At 41.7% G+C, this 18,799-nt stretch overlaps 4 protein-coding genes across 12 annotated transcripts in view; 1 reads left to right on the top strand and 3 right to left on the bottom strand.

Annotated features, from left to right (window-relative positions):
* Positions 1-1,001, bottom strand: part of LOC133506502 (complement C3-like) — a 37,266-nt gene extending 36,265 nt beyond the window's left edge. The window contains exon 1 of the mRNA XM_061830715.1: positions 853-1,001. Within this exon, the coding sequence (XP_061686699.1) occupies positions 853-932 (80 nt within the window). The 5' untranslated portion in view covers positions 933-1,001. The remainder of the gene's footprint in view (positions 1-852) is intronic.
* A 629-nt stretch (positions 1,002-1,630) lies between these two features.
* yju2b (YJU2 splicing factor homolog B) lies at positions 1,631-10,547 on the bottom strand. 7 transcript variants are annotated; one of them, XM_061829351.1, is made up of 10 exons: positions 10,408-10,547; positions 8,833-8,873; positions 8,705-8,758; positions 8,518-8,600; positions 8,189-8,244; positions 8,051-8,111; positions 7,838-7,980; positions 6,801-6,973; positions 4,584-4,722; positions 1,631-3,147 (listed from the first exon to the last, which is right to left on the bottom strand). In XM_061829351.1, exons 2-10 carry the CDS (start codon positions 8,833-8,835, stop codon positions 2,831-2,833), a joined length of 1,029 nt encoding a protein of 342 aa, XP_061685335.1. In that variant the 5' UTR covers positions 8,836-8,873; positions 10,408-10,547; the 3' UTR covers positions 1,631-2,830. The 7 variants fall into 7 exon arrangements, with proteins under 7 accessions (XP_061685335.1, XP_061685338.1, XP_061685337.1 ...); XM_061829354.1 differs by lacking the exon at positions 10,408-10,547 and adding an exon at positions 10,108-10,240; XM_061829353.1 differs by lacking the exon at positions 10,408-10,547 and adding an exon at positions 9,839-10,090.
* On the top strand, positions 10,315-13,108 carry LOC133505848 (transcription factor IIIA-like). Its single transcript, XM_061829359.1, has 2 exons — positions 10,315-10,788; positions 12,401-13,108. The coding sequence occupies exons 1-2, from the start codon at positions 10,315-10,317 to the stop codon at positions 12,947-12,949; spliced, it is 1,023 nt and encodes a 340-aa protein (XP_061685343.1). The 3' UTR covers positions 12,950-13,108.
* A 356-nt stretch (positions 13,109-13,464) lies between these two features.
* Positions 13,465-18,770, bottom strand: wdr83 (WD repeat domain containing 83). 3 transcript variants are annotated; one of them, XM_061829350.1, is made up of 10 exons: positions 18,543-18,767; positions 17,954-18,071; positions 17,723-17,843; positions 16,686-16,791; positions 16,565-16,613; positions 16,364-16,490; positions 16,026-16,093; positions 15,845-15,953; positions 15,660-15,774; positions 13,465-15,452 (listed from the first exon to the last, which is right to left on the bottom strand). In XM_061829350.1, exons 2-10 carry the CDS (start codon positions 18,054-18,056, stop codon positions 15,282-15,284), a joined length of 969 nt encoding a protein of 322 aa, XP_061685334.1. In that variant the 5' UTR covers positions 18,057-18,071; positions 18,543-18,767; the 3' UTR covers positions 13,465-15,281. The 3 variants fall into 3 exon arrangements, with proteins under 3 accessions (XP_061685334.1, XP_061685333.1, XP_061685332.1); XM_061829349.1 differs by having other exon boundaries at positions 15,845-16,093; positions 17,954-18,068; positions 18,543-18,770; XM_061829348.1 differs by having other exon boundaries at positions 15,845-16,093; positions 18,543-18,769.
* Positions 18,771-18,799: the final 29 nt, after the last annotated feature.

Consider the following 18,799-nt stretch of genomic DNA (forward strand, 5'->3'; position numbering starts at 1 on the left):
ATGTTTGTACAATTCAAATGTTTTGTTTTATCAAAAGGGTTAATTTTGTTCTTGCAAATAACAAAATAAGAAGTACAAAATTAATTAATTTATTGTATACATGAGTGACTTATTAATTGTAAATAAAATAAGTAAAATACAAAATTCTATACACCCCTGTTTAAATGCCGGCTTTTTGTGACATAAAAGAATAAGACCAAAATAAATAATTTCAAAAGAAATCCACCAGGAATGTGACCAATGACCTATGCCTCTCAATTGAACAAATTGGAATATTCCATGAAGGTAAGTCAATACAACTGAGAAACTGTGGTTGCACAAGTGTGCACACCCTCTGGTAACAGGGATATGGCTCTGTTCCAAATGAACCAATCATATTCAATGGCATCTTCAATGGAAGCCAGCACTCACCAGGCACAAAATGCCTCTGATTAACTCCAACTATATCACAGATGTTGTAGTAGGCTTTTCATGGCATTCTTTTTTCTTTCTCGCTAAAAATTGGTTTTGTGCAAAACTCAACCCTATAAAAAATGTTTTTGCACAAACATTTGCCCAACCCTTTTTTAGGTGTTTAGGAAATGGTGATCTTACGTTGATTAACACAACTGATTCTGAAGACTTCGTAAGGATTTGTTTGGCATGGGATAGCTAGATAGAATTTGAAATCTGTCAACGATATCTGCGTGCTTAAAACAATGCAGCACAGAGAAATACTATGCAATGATAGAAAAGATGGTTGTGAATAAATTATTGTGTGTTGTTATAAATAAATGTAAGTTGGTGTTTTTAAGAAGGCCGTGCTAGCCTTGACCGCTTACCACTGGCATTAGCGTTAGTGTGTTAGCTCACCTGCTGAAACGGATCCGCGCTCCGACACCACACAGGAGACACAAAAGTATCATCCAACGTTGCAGCTTCCGTCCACCCATGGCAACTTGAGTGAACTGTGGCCCCCCAGGCCGAGCTCCTGGCTACTAAAGGGAACTAGGACAACACCCCATAGCACGAGAGGCGGGAACTGGGGTAAGTTTGGTCAACAAAATGATGGACTTTGATCCCAACAGGGAGCTATTGCTCTCTTTTTTGGGGGGTGAGACCTCAGTTCAGTGAGTATCATAGGATGTTTAAACACACACACACACACACACACATACATATATATATATATATATATATATATTTTTTTTTTTTTTTTGGCCAAGACTTGTTGCAAAAACAGAGGTCAGGCTGTCATTTACTATAAGTATTATTATTTCATAGGTTTGTTTGAATTGGTTTTCCATTGGGGAAAATTGAGACACCTATTTGGTTTGAGGAATTTATTTGAAGGACTATTTGAGTAGAGCGTTTTATTGTATTTTAGTCTAAGATTGTTGCCAGACAGGTAAGAAACAAAGTAAATACTGTCTTTGAGAAGAGTACTTTATTTGAATGTTTGTTAAAGTCTGGAACTTCTACCTGAGAAGAAAAATTTTGAGATTTGTAGTAGGATATTGTCATGGACAGAAATTTGGGAAGAGGGTTTTACTTGTAAAACTGTAAGGTTGAAGCTTTGAAGAGGAAAAAAAAAATATTTGGGGTCAGGTGTTTATTCGTATGTTTATTGTGTAATTTTACTCTGAAAAGTCATTTTATTCCATAAAGGTTTTCACAATTTTCTGTTTGGAAATGCAAACAAATTGGAGGCCAAACACACAACGTGACTCAGACGCAGAATGTCCCGAACGACACAATTGTGACTTTAGACGTTTGCACAAGATCGGTATGATGCGGTCATCAATGCAGGTACAATATTGCTTTTTAAATAACATGATTGGAACGTACCAAAAGTAAAGAATATAATTGCCCATGCATACAACTTTACAAATAGTTAAGAAGTTGAAACCTTTTCATTTAAATTCCAATTTTGTTTTACGAGGTGTATAGTTTAGATTTTACTTTTGTATCTGTATGTATATTAGCCTCCTTATTACGCTTTGTGTCTACTACATTTGTAATTATACAAACTTAAAGAAAATGTTTTGGGGGGGGGGTTTAAGGAGAAATGGTTAAAACTTATTCTGCTGGACTTTTGTTCAATTGATCTTTCCATGCATTTAACAACCTCTTGTGTAATTTACTCATACAATTTATCAAATATATTTAAAAATTACTTCAAATAAATCAAACTACTAAATTAAATGACTGAAAAATAAGATTTAAACTAACCAATTTTAATGCAAAATGATTGAAAAAATATTTAAATTTAGCAATATTGGGGGGAGGAAAGGAGCTAAACCTATGCAAGAAAGTTAATTTTGAAATACTTCATTCTAATTTATTTGCCACGTAGAATTTAACTATGATCAACCAATTAACAAAAAAGCGTACTGTATAAGTAATATTGCTGTTTACTACTATATTCTATTGGATCAAATTCATTAAATATCTACAAATTTGGTGAGCCAAACAAAAACATGAATATTTCATTCATTTTAGACAAAAGACACTTGAGAATTGCTAAGTGTCAAATAATTTTCCGACATTTATTTTACACGGTAGGCTGGTGGAAACCGTCAGATACACCAGAACCACATCATCAGTTAATTTGTTCAGTGTCATTTCCTGTAGGTTGGTTTTGAAGAGAGCAACCTGCTCTTCAGTTCAGTTTCCTGGAAGTTAAATTAAAAAAAAAAAAAACAAAAAAAAAAAACGGGAGTGACAGTTATCAGGACGTACTGTTTGCGCTGAGGCGTCGCTAAAAGCTGGACGGAATAGGTTGGGACACTCTGGAATTCCCACAAGGCAGAAAGGCATCATTAAATAGGTCAGCGTTGTTCACTTGGTGTCAGTGGCCGTGGTCAGAGTCCGAGTCGCTGTAGTTGGGGACCAGGGAACTCAAACTTGTCGCACTTGTGTCCTGCTCAGTACCGGCAACTTCCCGTGATGATGAAGACGACGGCGCCTCCTGGGGGTCCGACTTCCTGCGAATTAGGGGGGCATGTGAGGGGCCTAGAGCTTTGGCCACGGCTGCCTCTTTGCCCTGCAGTCCCAGTTTATGGAGCAGACCCCCGGGTGTGGTGGCGGTGGTGCCCCCTGAAGTGGAGTTGAACCATGAGCGTGTGGAGATCTCCTGACGTTTGCTCCGCTGCTTGTCATCGTACGCTGTTGGGGAGGAGGGGGGGGGGTGTCATCACGTGTTTCGGGTCATTTGAGTGCTTTGTATCAATCAATGCAGACATCCAGTGACAGCTCTTGCACCCCTGCTATATCGCGGATTTTTACTCAGTTGTTTTTATGGGTACTCAATGTATGACTTTAATTTGAATCCCAAGTCATCTTTCCCCATTAAAAAGAATGAAAATGTAATTAATCTGTTACAATAGTCCCTAAAAGCCTCAACCATATTTTTTTCAAATGAAATTGTATATAAAATACATGAACAAGGATGTAAATACACATTGCTCCATCTTGTGATCTGATCAGTGATTGGTTAGCGTTTTTATTTTATTTTTTTAACTTGCTGATTGGTGAACAGCCCCAAAAATCCTGATTGTGGAAAGCTTAATTTGTTTTCTAACAAATACAAGAACAGATGATCATTTACGTTAACATGCATTAAATTTTGAGTTTGGGCGACGGCTGCCCGGCTGACTGTCGCTGCCAATCGAAAGCCGCCTGATGCACATAATTTGCGCAACACTGGGTCATCAAAAAAAAAAAAAAAAAAAGTGTGTCTATGTCTTATCAACTGGCTTCTCTTGTAAAAATCAGGTTCTTATACAAACTTGTTAGCAGCTTATTGAGAAAATGTTAAATACTTTGCTTATTGTAAATTGATTACATCATCACCGTTCACATGAACCTCTCAGTCGAAACTACCGTGGCCATAGTTCAAAAAGTTGACCTGATTGAGCAGAACCAATGTGCTGCTGGGATTCAGCACAACAAAATGCTCATATAAACTGAAAAATAAAAAACAGTAGTACAATAAATTTCTTGTTGACGAATATCAAAATTGGTACTGACAGTTACTGAGCATCACTGGAAAAAAAGATTAAACAAAGATTACCATTTCAGTTATAATGAAATGTTTGAAAACTTTACTTACTCTAGAGAACTTCAGAGACCGATTAATTTGACAAGTTCTCATTGGAGTCTACAAGCGGTGCAGCTGAGCTTGTGGAGCTCTGTGCTCTTTTTTGCTACCATTTTAAAACAATGTCTTTTGTTGGGATAAAATAAACATTTGAACATTTTTCAAATTTAAAAGCTGTTGAATAAAAATATGCTTAAAAAAAGCCTTCAAACAAAGTCTTGCAGTTTGTATTACTCAACATTTTGCCACCAATATTTTAACATTTATTATTATTCATTTAATTTCTCATTTGCAAATAAATATCATCTGCAATTATCTGTTACCGGTTATCGGTTGCCTCCTTGACGACTAACGATGGGTATCAGCAATGGGGAAACAAACAAACAACAAAAAAATGGTCCAACTGTACTTTAACGGGACTGATGGTAGAATTACCAAAGGGAGTTTAAAATGGTGGCTCTGCATCCAAAATGTCTACCTTCCTGTGTGTTTTGAAACTCACATTCTGGCGTCTGGAAGCTGAGCAGCGCCGCCAGCCTCTTGTCCTCAGCGCGCTCGGGCAGCAGGGGGATGCTTAGGTTGGTCCTCATCCTCACCGCATCGTCCTTCTCCTCCTTCTCCACCATCACCTTCTTCTCCGTCTGCAGTGAAAAATACAGCGGTATAACAACGCACAGCTTCAGTTTTTTTGCTTTGAGTTTCAAGCAAAAATTTCCATTTTGAGCAACCTTCCGATACACACTGCTACAAAAAAGTATTTTCACGCCTTCTGATTTCTTTTTTTTTTTACAACTCTATCACAGTCCCTCACATTTGACAAGCGCGATCTCACTCGCGCGCTATCACACTCGCAAATCTGCACAGTCGAGCACAAAAAAATCACGCGGGTAAAATTTGTTACGAGTAGAAAAAATAGATATTGAAAGACCTCGCTTATTTTGTGTAGTCTTGACATTAATTTACGTGTTTATTCCATAAATATTGTTAACAAAACAAGCCTGATCCTCAACAATCAGTATTCACCCGGAAACAGGAAATGCAAGTTAACCGTACTGAGCATGTTGGGAAAATATGCCAAAAGCGCATGTTCCAAGCTGCTTCATGGACTGCGAGCGCATTTACGTCGAAAGTCAACAACATCATTAGCCATGTCAAAGGAAATTTAGTTTCACAAGGGGTGCTCGACGCGTTGATCGCGAGGCAGTTTTGGTTGATTGTGTGACGGCGTGCCCAAAAAAAAGAAAAAAAAAGACATTAAATCATCATCCACCTCGTCGCTTGATTCAGCTGTGGCCAACATGTCCAGCACACGCACATTAAGGCGCGTTCTAGCAAGCTGGCCCCCTTTTTACGGCGATGCACGCGTGCACTCGCCCATCCCCGCCCCGCTGGTCGATCGGAAGAGGCTGGTTGGTTGAAAAGTAGATCGTAAGTAAGTAAGTATCTTTCGGCTTGTCCCGTTCGGGGTCGCCACAGCGTGACATCTCAGATGAAATGCTCATATTTGTTTGGCACAGTTTTTACGCCGGATTTTTGCGGAAAAAAGCTGGGCATCCCTGAATTACATTGAAAACATTTCTGGGATATAACACAGGTACTGCTTCAGTATCTAAATATAATAAGTATGAAATTAATGGAGTGACAACAGATAGTGCCGTAATAAGAATACATTATGATGAAACAAAATGATTTGATTATATGAATATTATTTTTGAAATTGAATGTCTATTGACCTCTATAAAGATGTCTGTCTCAGTCTGTGCACTGTCAATAAATTATGATTACGGTATTAGGTAAGAACTACATACTCTGGTACGACAACTCTAAGTTATTTTAAGGTTTTGCGATTCCATCCCTAATCACACCCCAAAACTTTATATCTGCGGGCATGAGTGGTGGACCACAGCCGTAACTTCATATCTGCGGGCATGGCTAACCACACCCGTACATTTTTCAAATGGGAATGACTGCTACCACGGACAAAGGTTTAAAATCATCAGGCTAATTTTAATATGACTCAGAGACACCCAAGAAAATACAAAATGCAGTTTTCAAATGACAATTCCATTATGGCACAAAAAAATCCTAACCTTTCTGACCCTCTGTGACAAGGTAATTACCCTAATGTGTTTAATCACAAAGTCACTGTGAGTAACCACATGTTTGGGAAAGGTGTGTTCAATTTTATAAGCCACACCCAAACCTGATTACCACCATATTTGTTAAATCAAGAAATAATTTTAATAGAATCCGTCAGAGAACATAAAGTAGGCAACAAGATCTTAAGAACCAATGCATGATGCCACAATCCAAAGAAATTCAAGAAGAAATGATGAAAACAAGTGACTGAAATTCATCAGTGAGGAAAAGGTCACAAAGCCATTTCCGAGGCTTCTGGGTTCCAGCGAACCGCTGTCAGAGCCATTATCCACAAATGGAGAAAACTGGGAACATTGGCAAACTTTCCCAGGAGTGAACTCAAAGAGTGTGAAAACGACTCATCGAGGAGGTCATAAAAGAATCACAAACAACATCTAAAAACCTGCAGGCCTTGCTAGCCAAGGTTAAGGTCAGTGTTCATGACTCTACTATAAGAAAGACACGAGCTGGAAGACGAATGAATCAATCTTCATGGCACTAATTCAAGTCAAAAGTCAAGACATCTGTAGTCAGAGTGTGATAGGTGAGTTGCAAAGGCCAGAGAAGGAGGCGGTTTTACCCTGAACTTGCTGCGCAGGGCGCTGTTGAGCTGGAAGTCATCCTTCCAGGCGGCCTGGTGGTCCTGCAGCTCTATTAGTGAGGGCAAAGCCTTGTTCAGCTTCTCCTTGTCCTTTCCACCGTGGTCCAGCTTGAACATGGCATCCGTCTCCAGCTTCTCCTTCTCTTCGCGCTCTGGGGTCGGACACACGACAACGACATTTACGTCCATAAGTTTCACCTTTCCTTCCTTGCCTCCTCCATTTGCATCTTTCTGATGTTCTAAAGTGTTCGGTTTCCCGTCCTCTTTCTTTCCTGCTCATCTCTCCTTCCCTGAACTTACTTCCATCCTTACAAATGCTCTGTCCCCTTACCTTAGTTTCTTGCTTTTCATCCTATTTGTCTTTCCGTCCTTACTTCCCTCCTCTCCTGTCATTCCTTTCTTCTTCTGTCCATATTTCATTCCATCTTTTTCCTTCTTTCCTCCTGCTGTCTAACTCATTTTGCTGTCCAATTCTCCTTCAGTATACCCTTCAATCTAATTTTGTCAATCCTCCAATTCCTTCCTTCCTGTCCTCTTTCCACCCTCGCCGTTATTCTTGTCTTTTCTTCCTTCTTGCCTCTATCTTCCCTGTTTAGTCTCTCCTTCATTCTTCCCTTTTTCCTACTTCTATGTACCATTCTACCTTAATGTCCACTTTTCTTCTCTTCGGTCTTTCCTTGCTTTTTTCCTCCCTTATTGTAATCTCTTCTGTCTTTTTCCTTTCTTTCCATCTTACTTTTGTTAATCTTACCATCTCATGCATATGATGTCCTTTCTTCACTCTAGACTTCCTTAAATCTTTCCTCCCCATGTCTCTTTTTTTATTACCATCCTTTTTGTCTCTGGCCGTTCTATTTTTTGTTCTTTATACAAAGGAGGAAAGGAAGGAATTCTTGCCTCCCACAATTCTTTCATCCTATCATTCTGCTTCCCATCCTTCCTTCCTCACCTCTATACCCCTTTCTCATGCTCACAACAGATATGTCAAACTATTATTAGAAGTACTACTTAAATACCGGTGGTGAGTATCTGCTCATTGTCGGCCATGTCCCATCGCTCCTCCTTCCTGCTGGCACCGCTGACAATGACGTAGTCACAGGCGGCCGGGTCCGTCTGCATCTCGATGTAATTGACGCACAGGTGGCACTTCATCCGAAACCTGCCAAGAGGGACGGCTTTAAATCTCGATTACAGTTACACTCCACACCACAGTCTGTGTATACACTCACCTGTAGATAGGTGTAGTGAAGTAGTTTCCCACTTTCTTCTTCTCTGCGTTGTATCGGACTCCTGTGCAACAAAAAGAAGCAATGGTGAGGACAGGCCAAGCTCAGATAAAGCAGGATGGGCATCGACATAGTACGCACCCATGCCGATGTGATTCTTGCAGCCCTCACACCAGATGTTGTACGGCATTTCAAACCTGCGCTCACAAAAACATGAACAAGAGTTCAAATCACAGATCCAGGAAAAAAAGGCGAAAATCCAACAATTCATCACTTTTGCCCATGACAGTCACCATTGGAGATAAACAGCAGCAGCAATAAACAGATCCAGAAGATGGAGCTTACAAAGTTTTAATATCTTTAAATTAAAAAAGTATTTCAAGGAATTATGTCATAAAAACTTAACTTGGTCGTAATGATCTGGCTGACCAGATAATGACCATATTATTATATGAAAGTTAAGCACGAACCTGATAATGAGGATGCCCTGGGACAGCTTCCTTGCACGCTCCCGTAGGGCGTGTGTTTTGTGGTATCCATTGAGAGAGCCGTGCTGAAGATGGGAAATGGAAAAAAAAAAAGATTAATAACTACAAACCAAAAAATTGGGGAAAAAAAAAACACCATCGTGATCATCAGAAGCAGCAGCAGACACACCTTGGCCGGATCGAAATCAGGCGGATAGTACTTGTTTGTTCCTTTTCGTTCTCCCTGCAAGACAACACAGGAGAGTTTGTTGTGTTGGAAAACAACAATGCTGTAATGCAGCATGACGACCATCTTACCATTTTGAGGATGAGACCGCTACACGGCTTGCAGAGTCAGTCTATGTTTGGAAATAAAATAAGCAAAGGCGTGACTAATTAGTGAACCACAAGGTGCCCAGAAAGGCGCTCTGTGGTGCACTATAAGGAACGACAAAATCATATAACATTAGGGTTACGTCACCTAAACACGTAAACAGTCTAACATGTTTGGTACAATATGTGAGTAGTGAGTGATTACTTTCCACGGTAAATGAGGATTCCTATGAGATGCTGCTACATATTTATCCAATGTTTGGTGTATTTCTCCCTTTGACAGCACGCTCACTCGAAGGTTTAGCACAACTTGACAGGGATAATTACCTATCTTGACAAAAGGTGTATTGTACGGAGATTTAAAAAAAATAGTGTTGTCAAAGCAGAATGTAACAAAACGGTTATGTGTCGGGTCTGGCTGGCATTTAACATGAACCTAGCTAGCAAAGTGAGCCAACATGCTAACTGGTGTCGTGACGCGATTGAGACCCAAATGCCCCAAAACCCTTATTTTCAAGCCTCACGCCCACTTGTAAAACTCGTTAATGTGTAACTTAAAGTTTAACTTCAAAAGTTAAGATGAAATACTTGGAAACCCTGCTGTAAACACGGACGACGTTGGACGGTCACCAGAGATGTTTTTCCGAACAAAGATTGTATCGGCTAACTTGGCTTTAGCTACGAAGTCCTCCAAACGTCACGGAAAGTCCCCGAATAAAAACCCGAGGGGGAGAGAGGAGACTTTTCACTTGGCCAGTGTGTTTAATTCTAGTAAAGTAAATGCTAAACGTAATTAGAAACGTCAAAGTATTTAGATTTGCAGCTGCCGTAAACTGTGTATTGTCGCAAATGTCTGCAGCTCAGTTTTATTTTTCCGCGTTTCCAAACCAAAGTCATTATATTTATATAAATAAACACATAGATGTATACATAGGTCATTACATACATAGAGAGAGAGTACTAGTAATAAATACAGGCAGTTCTGTCTTACCTCTTAACTACAAGCGGCTCAAATAGTTCAAATCTTGCGGGGGTTTTTCAACCACATTGTGATAATGACACGTGACTACAACGACGAAGATGATTATGGACACGCTTTTACGTACAAATGTAGTAAGAGGGTTTAAGAACTTGACTTGTTGTCGCCGTAAATTAATGTATATTGTTGCAACGCCGAGCGTCTCATAAACGGGATGAATGTGTTGTTTTCAGGCCTTTCAAGTTGTGGCGTCGTACTCAATAGTGTGTGGGTTGCCTCACCAAGATGATCCCTGATTTAAAATAAATTGTAATTGTATTATACGTCTATGGCTTCGCTTCTTCGCCAAACATCTCTGGTGAGTGACGTCGCACCCAATGGGGGGGGGCAAAAAAAAAAAGGATTGTGGGAAGACATGGCGTCCAGGGTGACAACGTGTTGATCACTACGGAAAAGGATATTGTCTCCAATAGTCTAGCCGGTTAACGATGAAAGGTGAGGCCCAAGCGCACAAGCGCTACATCTGCTCATTTCCGGGGTGCGCGGCGGCCTACAACAAGCAGTGGAAGCTGGATGCCCACCTGTGCTCGCACACGGGCGTCAAGCCGCACGCGTGTCCGCAAGACGGCTGCGACAAGTCCTTCTGCAGCCCCTACCACTTGACCCGGCACCAGCTCACCCACAGCGGCCTGCGGCCTTTTCCGTGCACGGTGGCGGGCTGCGCGGAAGCCTTCACCACCAGCTCCAACCGAGCGCGGCACTTAAACCGCGTCCACGATGGCGCTCCAGAGACGATGCCGTACGTGTGCGAGGCGGCCGAATGCGGCGCCGCTTTCAAGAAGCGCCAGCAGCTCAAGGCCCACATGAGCGAGCGCCACACACACGCTCCGGCTTACGCTTGCACGCACGACGGCTGCGACATGCGCTTCACCTTTCCGAGCCGCCTAAAGCGACATCTCAAGGTTAGTTGTTGAAAGTCGGCCTTATTTCAGGCTATTGGCTACTTGTGAAGCCCGCCGATACCGACCACTTCTTCGACTTAAAGAAAAAAATCAAAATGAAATAAAATCCTCATCATCACTCGTTGGCGATAAACTGCTGCGGTTTGACACATTGGCTCATCATATGTCTGAAATAATTGGGAACAGGCCTGTCATTGATTTAATAGGAATTCATTCATTTTCTCACTGGGGTGGCGGGTGTGCTGGAGCGTATCCCAGCTATCTTTTGGGCGAGAGGCGGGGTTGACCCTTAACTGGTCGCCAGCAAGTCACATACAACCATTATAGTCTTATTCACATCTACAGGTAACACAGTCTTCAATTAACTTACCACGCACATTTTTTTTTTCTTGGATGTGGGAGAAGATGCTAACTCCACACAGACAGTGCCAGGATATGAACCCAGATTCTCAGAACCCTAAGGGAGCTGTGCCGCAATTAAACAAAATGTTCTACCAAACTGAGTGTTTTTCATTTTACAAAAGTTGACAGGTTTCTCATTGCACAAGAAAATCTTAATCAGAATAGCATGTATAGACTCATGGGGGCATACAGATTGATAAGAACATTTCATGAATTAAAGGGGAAATCCAGTGCTTTGCATGAATAATGTATCCAATAGGTCATGTAATATGTACCCTATTTTGACTGTGATGTGAAAACCTCTCCTTTAATATTGTTTTGAGAAGATTTTTTTTATCGACAATTACAAATTTTCAGGGGCGCTGCCATTTTCGCGAGTCACATTACCTTCGTGCGTGGATGTGACGTGCCGCAACAACGGCTCAATTACATGGGACACCGTTTTTGCGTAGTGCCAATTTCTCGTATTTATCCTCATCTGATGAAGAAATAGCAGTATCAGTTGATCGGGAAGACTGAGAAATACTTCCATACAGATTTGAACCTGTGGCTGCAATTAATGTTGAAATATTCGGATGGTTCCTCGGGCGGAATGACGCAGAGTCTGACTACACGGAGGCCTACGGGTGGGACATAAGTGCGTAAAGAAAGGCCCCCTGGAGCTCCAGGCCGGCAGCCGCGGATGGTTCTTTGGACGGGAATGAGGTGGAGTCCGTCGAGTGAGCTCCGGCGGTGGGCCGCGAGCCGAGATTCCAGGTGGTGAAGGCCATTAGCAGCCGTGGTTGTTTCGACTAAAGGCCTCCACCGCCGCTGCCGCCGAGCTTCGACGTCCAGGGAGGCCGTTAGCCAAGCTTCGGCGGCGGTAGAGGCCTTTAGGTGAGCTTCGGCGGCGGCGGCGACCTTCGCTCAGCACTGGGAATAAATGGTGTCCCATGTAATCGAGCCTTTGTTGCGGCACGGTACACGTCACATCCGCGCACATAGGTCATGTGACTCGTGAAAATGGCAGCGTCCCTGAAAATTCGTAATCGTCGATAAAAAAATCTTCTCAAAACACTATTAAATGAGAGGATTTAACATCACAGTCAAAATAGGGTACATATTACATGACCTAGTGGATACACTGTTCATGCAAAGCACTGGATTTCCCCTTTAATTCCCCTTCAAGTACAAGATAATAAAAGTATTACTTTTTCCACCAATGCCCAAGGTGCACCGAGGCTACTCCTGTGACCAATCAGGCTGCACCTTCACAGGCTCCACCTGGACAGAGTACATGAAGCACCGAAAGGAGCAGCACCGACCTAAATTCTCATGTCAGGAGTGTGGCAAGGCTTTCAAGGATACCTGGTTCCTGGAGCAGCACCGGCGCGTGCACGCAGACACACGCCTGGTGTACCGGTGCCCACGCGACTCATGTAACCGCTCCTTCACCACCACCTTCAACCTGCAGAGCCACCTGCGGGCCTTCCATGACGAGCTCCGACCCTTCGCTTGCGACCACCCAGGGTGCGAGAGGACCTTCGCCATGAAGCAGAGTCTACACCGGCACCGCGTTGTGCATGACCCGCATCGGAAGAAGATGATACGGCCCAAGAAGTCGCTGGCGTCCCAGTTGAGCGGATTCAGCGACAAAATGGCAAAAGGGCAGATGAGCGAGCCACAGAAGCCCCCCGGGCCAGTGGAGCTGGTACATCTCCTGCGGGACACGGCTCTGCTTGGTGGACCTCCTCAGGAAGTGTCTCCACTCACGCTGTAGAGCTTTTGTTTTTGAGAAAAAAAAATTCAAATCTCTAAATCATATTTTTACCGTTTTGTACGGCATGCACTGTATGCAGTCATCTTGAGTGAACTGATCAAAATGGGTTAAGTTTTTCCTCCTCAAATATATTTTCAAAAATAAATTGTGGAAAAACTATTGAGCGATCCCTTCATTTATATTCATGGCACATTGCACTACACAAGCCTTAATAGAGCTCGTGCACCTACGTCATCAAATCACGTCACTGGCCGGAAGTGCTGGTCAAACAAACCATTCTTCAATGGTTGGAGACGACACGAAAATACGTCTTACAGGGCGACACTCAAGAGTTTTGTCCGATACCGTTAAACATTTAGAAGTTGATAATAAACGACGGTACGTGGAAAAATGAGAGACACTTGGCATAGAGGACCCATATTTAATGTCGATGTTTTCGCCGTTATGAAATTGGACTGTTAACCCGCTTTCGCTTGTCTTGGACAACTGGATCTACACATGGATCTGGTAAGTAAGTCGGCAAGATTTAGAGAGTTTGAAAGCGTAGAAAAGTCTGGACGCATACAAATACTTAGTTGATGGATCTGTTTTCAATCAAGAATAAGTCCCACATAGTGATAGAGCCACTCAGATTTTTTCAATATAAATACCAATATTTTTTGGGTGGGGTTCAAAGGCGGGTGCACCCCCCTTTGGGCATGAAAATGTTTTACAAAACACTGTTAAATGGTGACCTCTGGTTACTTCTAACAGTGTAAATGCAATTTTCAAAATATAACAGTGAGCGATAAAATGCGTGATATACAGGGCCAGTGCTACAGATCGGCCTAATCGTATTAACAGTGTTCAATTATATAATATTTGAGAAATTTAAGTCCAACTTACCTTTGTGTTTCTTGGTTTGGATATGCTCCTTGATATTTTTTGCTCCTAGCAGAACAGAGTGCACAGCACTTTGCCGGGAACGTCCACTTTTTGTATGTGTTCGGTTAGACATGTTGATAGTTTTCATTTCTCTCTACACGATTACACTTATTTCAAGCCATGCCCATCTGAAAGTTTTTTACCCCGTAGTTTTTATCAATTTCCCTGGCACTCTTCATCTTTTTGCTCCAAGACTTTCGCCATACTAGCAAACATGGAGATCATTGGATAACATATGCGTCCGTATGTCTATAAGTTATAACTATGCCGTAGTAAACAGAATGCTTCTCTATCAAATGTTACCTTCAGGGTGAAAATACAGACGAAATACCGCCAAAATGGTGCCAGAAATCAGATAGTTGCCGTTATTATAAAGCAATGGCGTTTTCCGCTATCACAGCTGTGACTGATTTCACGACGAGCGTTGCCGACAGCCTCGCCCCGTGTCAAGCCGACGCCACACACAGACATTTTCTCAACGGATTCACACGTTTCACAAAAATGACAATTTCAGATGAAAAAACTCGGAATTCCACAAATCCGCGGAAAATTCTCATCCCTGGTGGAAGCCCATTTTACATGTCAATAGCGTAATGTGTTCCATGGCCCCCGCAAAAAAAAAAAGCATTTAAAGTACACGGTGTAAAAAATTATTTTAAAAATTTGTTCATTTACCTTTGGTGTTGGATGACTATGCGAAGAGAAGGGTGAGTGACAAGCAAAAGGTATCGTGGGAGACAGAGAAAGCAAACGTTTTGACATCTGAGAGAAAACGTACGTTCAAACATACACAACTTAATTCCAATAAACTTTCCTGGGGCCCATGGTGAAGATAGATGAATAAACTTGCAAAAACACAAATGAAAAAGTTGTACTTTTCCAATGTGCATCAGCTTGTGACGGCGCAAACGAGATTCGGTGACAACCGAGTGTCCGTGGGACTCAAAAAGCATCATGGGTAAAGACTGACGTCCCTCCGAGCCAATGCGATGCTAGGAAGATGCTACGGCAATAGCCCATGGGAGAGCAGCCCTATCGCACCACACAATCCAAGATACAGGATGTTTTCCGTTCGGTGGAATCTGGGGAATCCAGCCTTTATTTTTTCCTTTCATATCCTGAATTTCCTCCATAACTAGAGGCACTATTTTACTGAGGAGGGATTCGTAACGTGAATTTTTCATTCCTCGAGACGTTCGTAAGTAGAGGTACCACTGTACAATGTGATCGATGAGGGTCCAGTCAGATCGAGTAGAAGAATGCCTCAAGTTTCCACAATGTCTTCTTGGACTTTTCAGAGAAAGCTTCTGTTATCCTCTGTGGTAAGATGCCATTGTGCCCCGTTATGGTTCACCAATCTTGTTTCACAAAAAGAAATGCAAATGTCCAGCTTCTTTTAAGGGGTAAATCACATTGCCATGGTGACATTGTCGTCGTCATTTTTGTCAGGATCTTCAAGCTCGGCCGCCCACACTTGTATGCGGCTCTCGCTGGCGGTGAGGAGGCGTGTCTGCGTAGGGTGAAAGGACAAAGACTGGACCACAGCTTTGCCCACGGGAAGTTTCCATGACAAACAACCCTGAAACACACACACACACACAGACACACACACACAGCAACAACATACTTTGGACTTTAGTATCAAAGTGAGAGCAAGGACAGTGAATCTATTTATGTTCATGTTAACTGACTAATGTACATTTATGCAATGGATGCTAAAAATAAGCAACAATAATGTCACATTTGCTGATCTCATCTTTCTATCAGCTATTGGCTCATGACTAACCTCCACCAAGTCCCAGAAGTAAACATGTCCGTCCTCAGAGCAGCTCAGCACGTGGGTGTCTTTGCTGGACAGACAGCACTCAAGCTTGTATCCCTTCATCGTGTGTCCCGTGTATCTGGTGCACAAACACACAATTCAAGATGGCCACCCACGTTGAGTCTACCTTTAAAATGCACACTACTCACTCTCCCAGCATTTCTCCCGTGCTCTTATCTAGCAGTCTGACTGTGGAGTCCAGACTGGAGCTGAGTGTGCACTGGCCATCTTGACTGAAGCACACGCATGTGATGGGACCTGACCAAAACACACACACACACAATGACAGAACCACCCATGCAGAAGAACAAGAAAACAAAGATGTCTGACTGTTGAGGAAGTCCACGTGAAGCTGTCCCATCCTCAGGTCGTAGCGTCTCACTCTACCGTCCACAGACCTGAATACAATCGTCGACAATGACGAAAAGCAACTAATAGTTTTTTATGTGACAGTGAATAACTTCTTTTTACACTTGACAGTAAATGTTAAAATGTGATTGTAAAAAAATGTTGCTTTTACAGTTAATATAATAATATCAGAGTTACCCACTCCAACCGATTATTATAATCCCCTAAAGGGAAACTAAGCAGTATTATAAGTTTTTTTTTTGGTTTGGGCTGTCATTGGAATTTGTCCTTAATAAAGTTAGCAGTGCGAGGTTACTGACCCGGTGAGGATCTCATGTTTGGACACCTTCAGGCTACTGACGCTGTCCCGGGCCTCGTCCAAAACTTGGATGGGTTCATTCTTACGGGACCTGGTGTCCCAGCAGCGCACCGTCCCATCTAAGGAGCCTGGACGGGACCGGATGCTCCCATTAATCTCAAACTCAATGCAAGCAGTTTTGTTGTGTTCTTTTTTGCCCTACCAGACAAGATGACGGTGGCCTCTTCGTTGAACTGCACACAGTTGACTTTCTGCACAAGGAAATGATGAGGGAAGTTTTTTTACATCAGAGGAAGGAAAGAAAAGAGAAATGTGGGACAGACCCCGGCGTGTCCTCGTAGTTTGCGAGCCACCTGACCCGTGGCCACATCCCAAAGGATCACAGTCTTGTCAGAACTGCACGAGCAGATGTTACTGTTGTCAAATGACCTGCACACACAAAAATTGACAATAAATTAAAAACTAACCATTTTACTGGTATGTTCACTGGCTAACAAGTTTATCAGCATGTTCATGTTTTTTTTTTTTTAGTCTGGGTTCAATGGCATCTTTTTTTTTTTTTTTGCCTGTTCACTTACTAATAAGGACAGATTCTTCCCTTTTTCTCAGTTTAACTGCAAATGATTTGAATCAAAAGGATATTTTTTTTCTCCCTGTGCCTCCGAACCAATAACCAATACTTCAGTCTTGTCCTGATTGAGTTTTAGAAACCTTTCTTCCATCCATGATTCAACATCTAAAATATAATTTAAAGGGGATATTGATTGGCCTTCAGGAGATCTGATGATGAAGAGTAGTGTGTCATCAGCATAATTCAAGAACTTTATGGAATCTCTCCTCATGGCATCACTCAGTGGTACCATGTTGCGATTAAAAGAACTGGGACTAAAATTGACCCTTGAGGGACACCACTGTAGAGTTTATAGCTCCTAAATGAAGTTGTTGGTACATTTATGTGGGAAAAAAATTATCTGTGGCTAAGATATGACCGAAACCAGTTACAAAATTGTCCCAGATATACCAATTATACCTTAGAAACATTGTATATTGTCTACATGTTCACTAGTGAATTATTATTGTTTATTATCCTATTTCATCTGTTAACGTGATTATTTAAGTATTCATTTGCTAGTGTGGTTCATTTTTAGCATGCTCACTGGGTCCACAAACTGACAATTAATGTTTATTAGGGATTGAGTAGTTGATGATTAATATTAACTGGAGCATTCACTGGCAAACAAGTAATGTGTTATAGTGTGGTATTCGTCTCACATTGTATTTACCTTCTATCCCTTTCTAAGAAAATATGTGGTGTTATTTTGCGTGGTGACATCACATTTTTCTTGGTTCAGATCCTCACCCGTCAGCATCCAGCACCTCATATCCGTGGCCGCTGTAGGTCTTGAGCAGTGTCCCTCGGCTGCCGCTCCAGAGCTTCAGAGACTTGTCACCTCCGCAGGAGAGCAGGTACTGGCCATCCACTGACACACACACAAAAAAAAAAAAAACCACAAACAAAAAAATATATTACAATATGATATTGGTGTCGTGAACAAGAGGACCAAGACTATATGATAGATTCCATTATCACCATTGAAGCGCACTGCTCTGACGGCTCCTTGTTGACAGTCGATGGTCCGGAGAAGATGTTGAGGAAGCTGAGGAGTCTGTGGTTTGGGGAGAGGAAACGACATGGTGCATTCAACCTGCTGGGGGGGGATTAAAAAAAAAAAAAGTTTAATTGCAGTTTAAAAACAAACAAAATAAAAACTGTAAATTTTTTTTTTATCGATGTAGCGTACAAAAGGTCCACAATTGTTTGTGGAGAAAAATGTGGGCTTTTCACAAAAAGCCATAAATTTCAAGACAAAAGTAAACAATACACTACCATAATAATAATAATACTTGGAAAACATTTTGCAGACAAGACAAATTTCTTGAAAGCAAAACCATGTATTCCCCCTTTTTTTTTTTTTTTAAATCTCCAAAACGTTTAAAAAGCAAGAATTTTATCCATTGACTATGGAGTTGTCAGTCTCCAGTACTGGCTTTTCAAACCTTAATCGTTGCAAAATTGTTAATTTTTTTTATGAAATTTAACTTTCCAAAAATAATACACGTGTTCGCACACAGAATTACTAAGTGTAATATTGTACACAAACCAGTTTAGTGGTACTTACCCAAAAATCGGAATGGAGGTGTGAGAATTTGAATTTCGTTGTTCTTAAAGATTTTGTTTTTTAACTCCTTGAATTTAATGCCTGTTGGTTATGTTTTTTAATGTGAAAACTAAGTGTTCACATACTGCTACTTTAAATCCATGCACTCTAATCTTGGCGACATTCCATGCGTCCGATAAATTTTAGGTATAAAACCTTATCTGCGGCCATTATTACTACTTCCGAGGTTGGAGAGGAAATACACTTACGTCATTTCT

This window comes from Syngnathoides biaculeatus, chromosome 9 (genome assembly GCF_019802595.1).
Source record: "Syngnathoides biaculeatus isolate LvHL_M chromosome 9, ASM1980259v1, whole genome shotgun sequence".
Classification (NCBI taxonomy): Eukaryota; Metazoa; Chordata; class Actinopteri; order Syngnathiformes; family Syngnathidae; genus Syngnathoides; species Syngnathoides biaculeatus.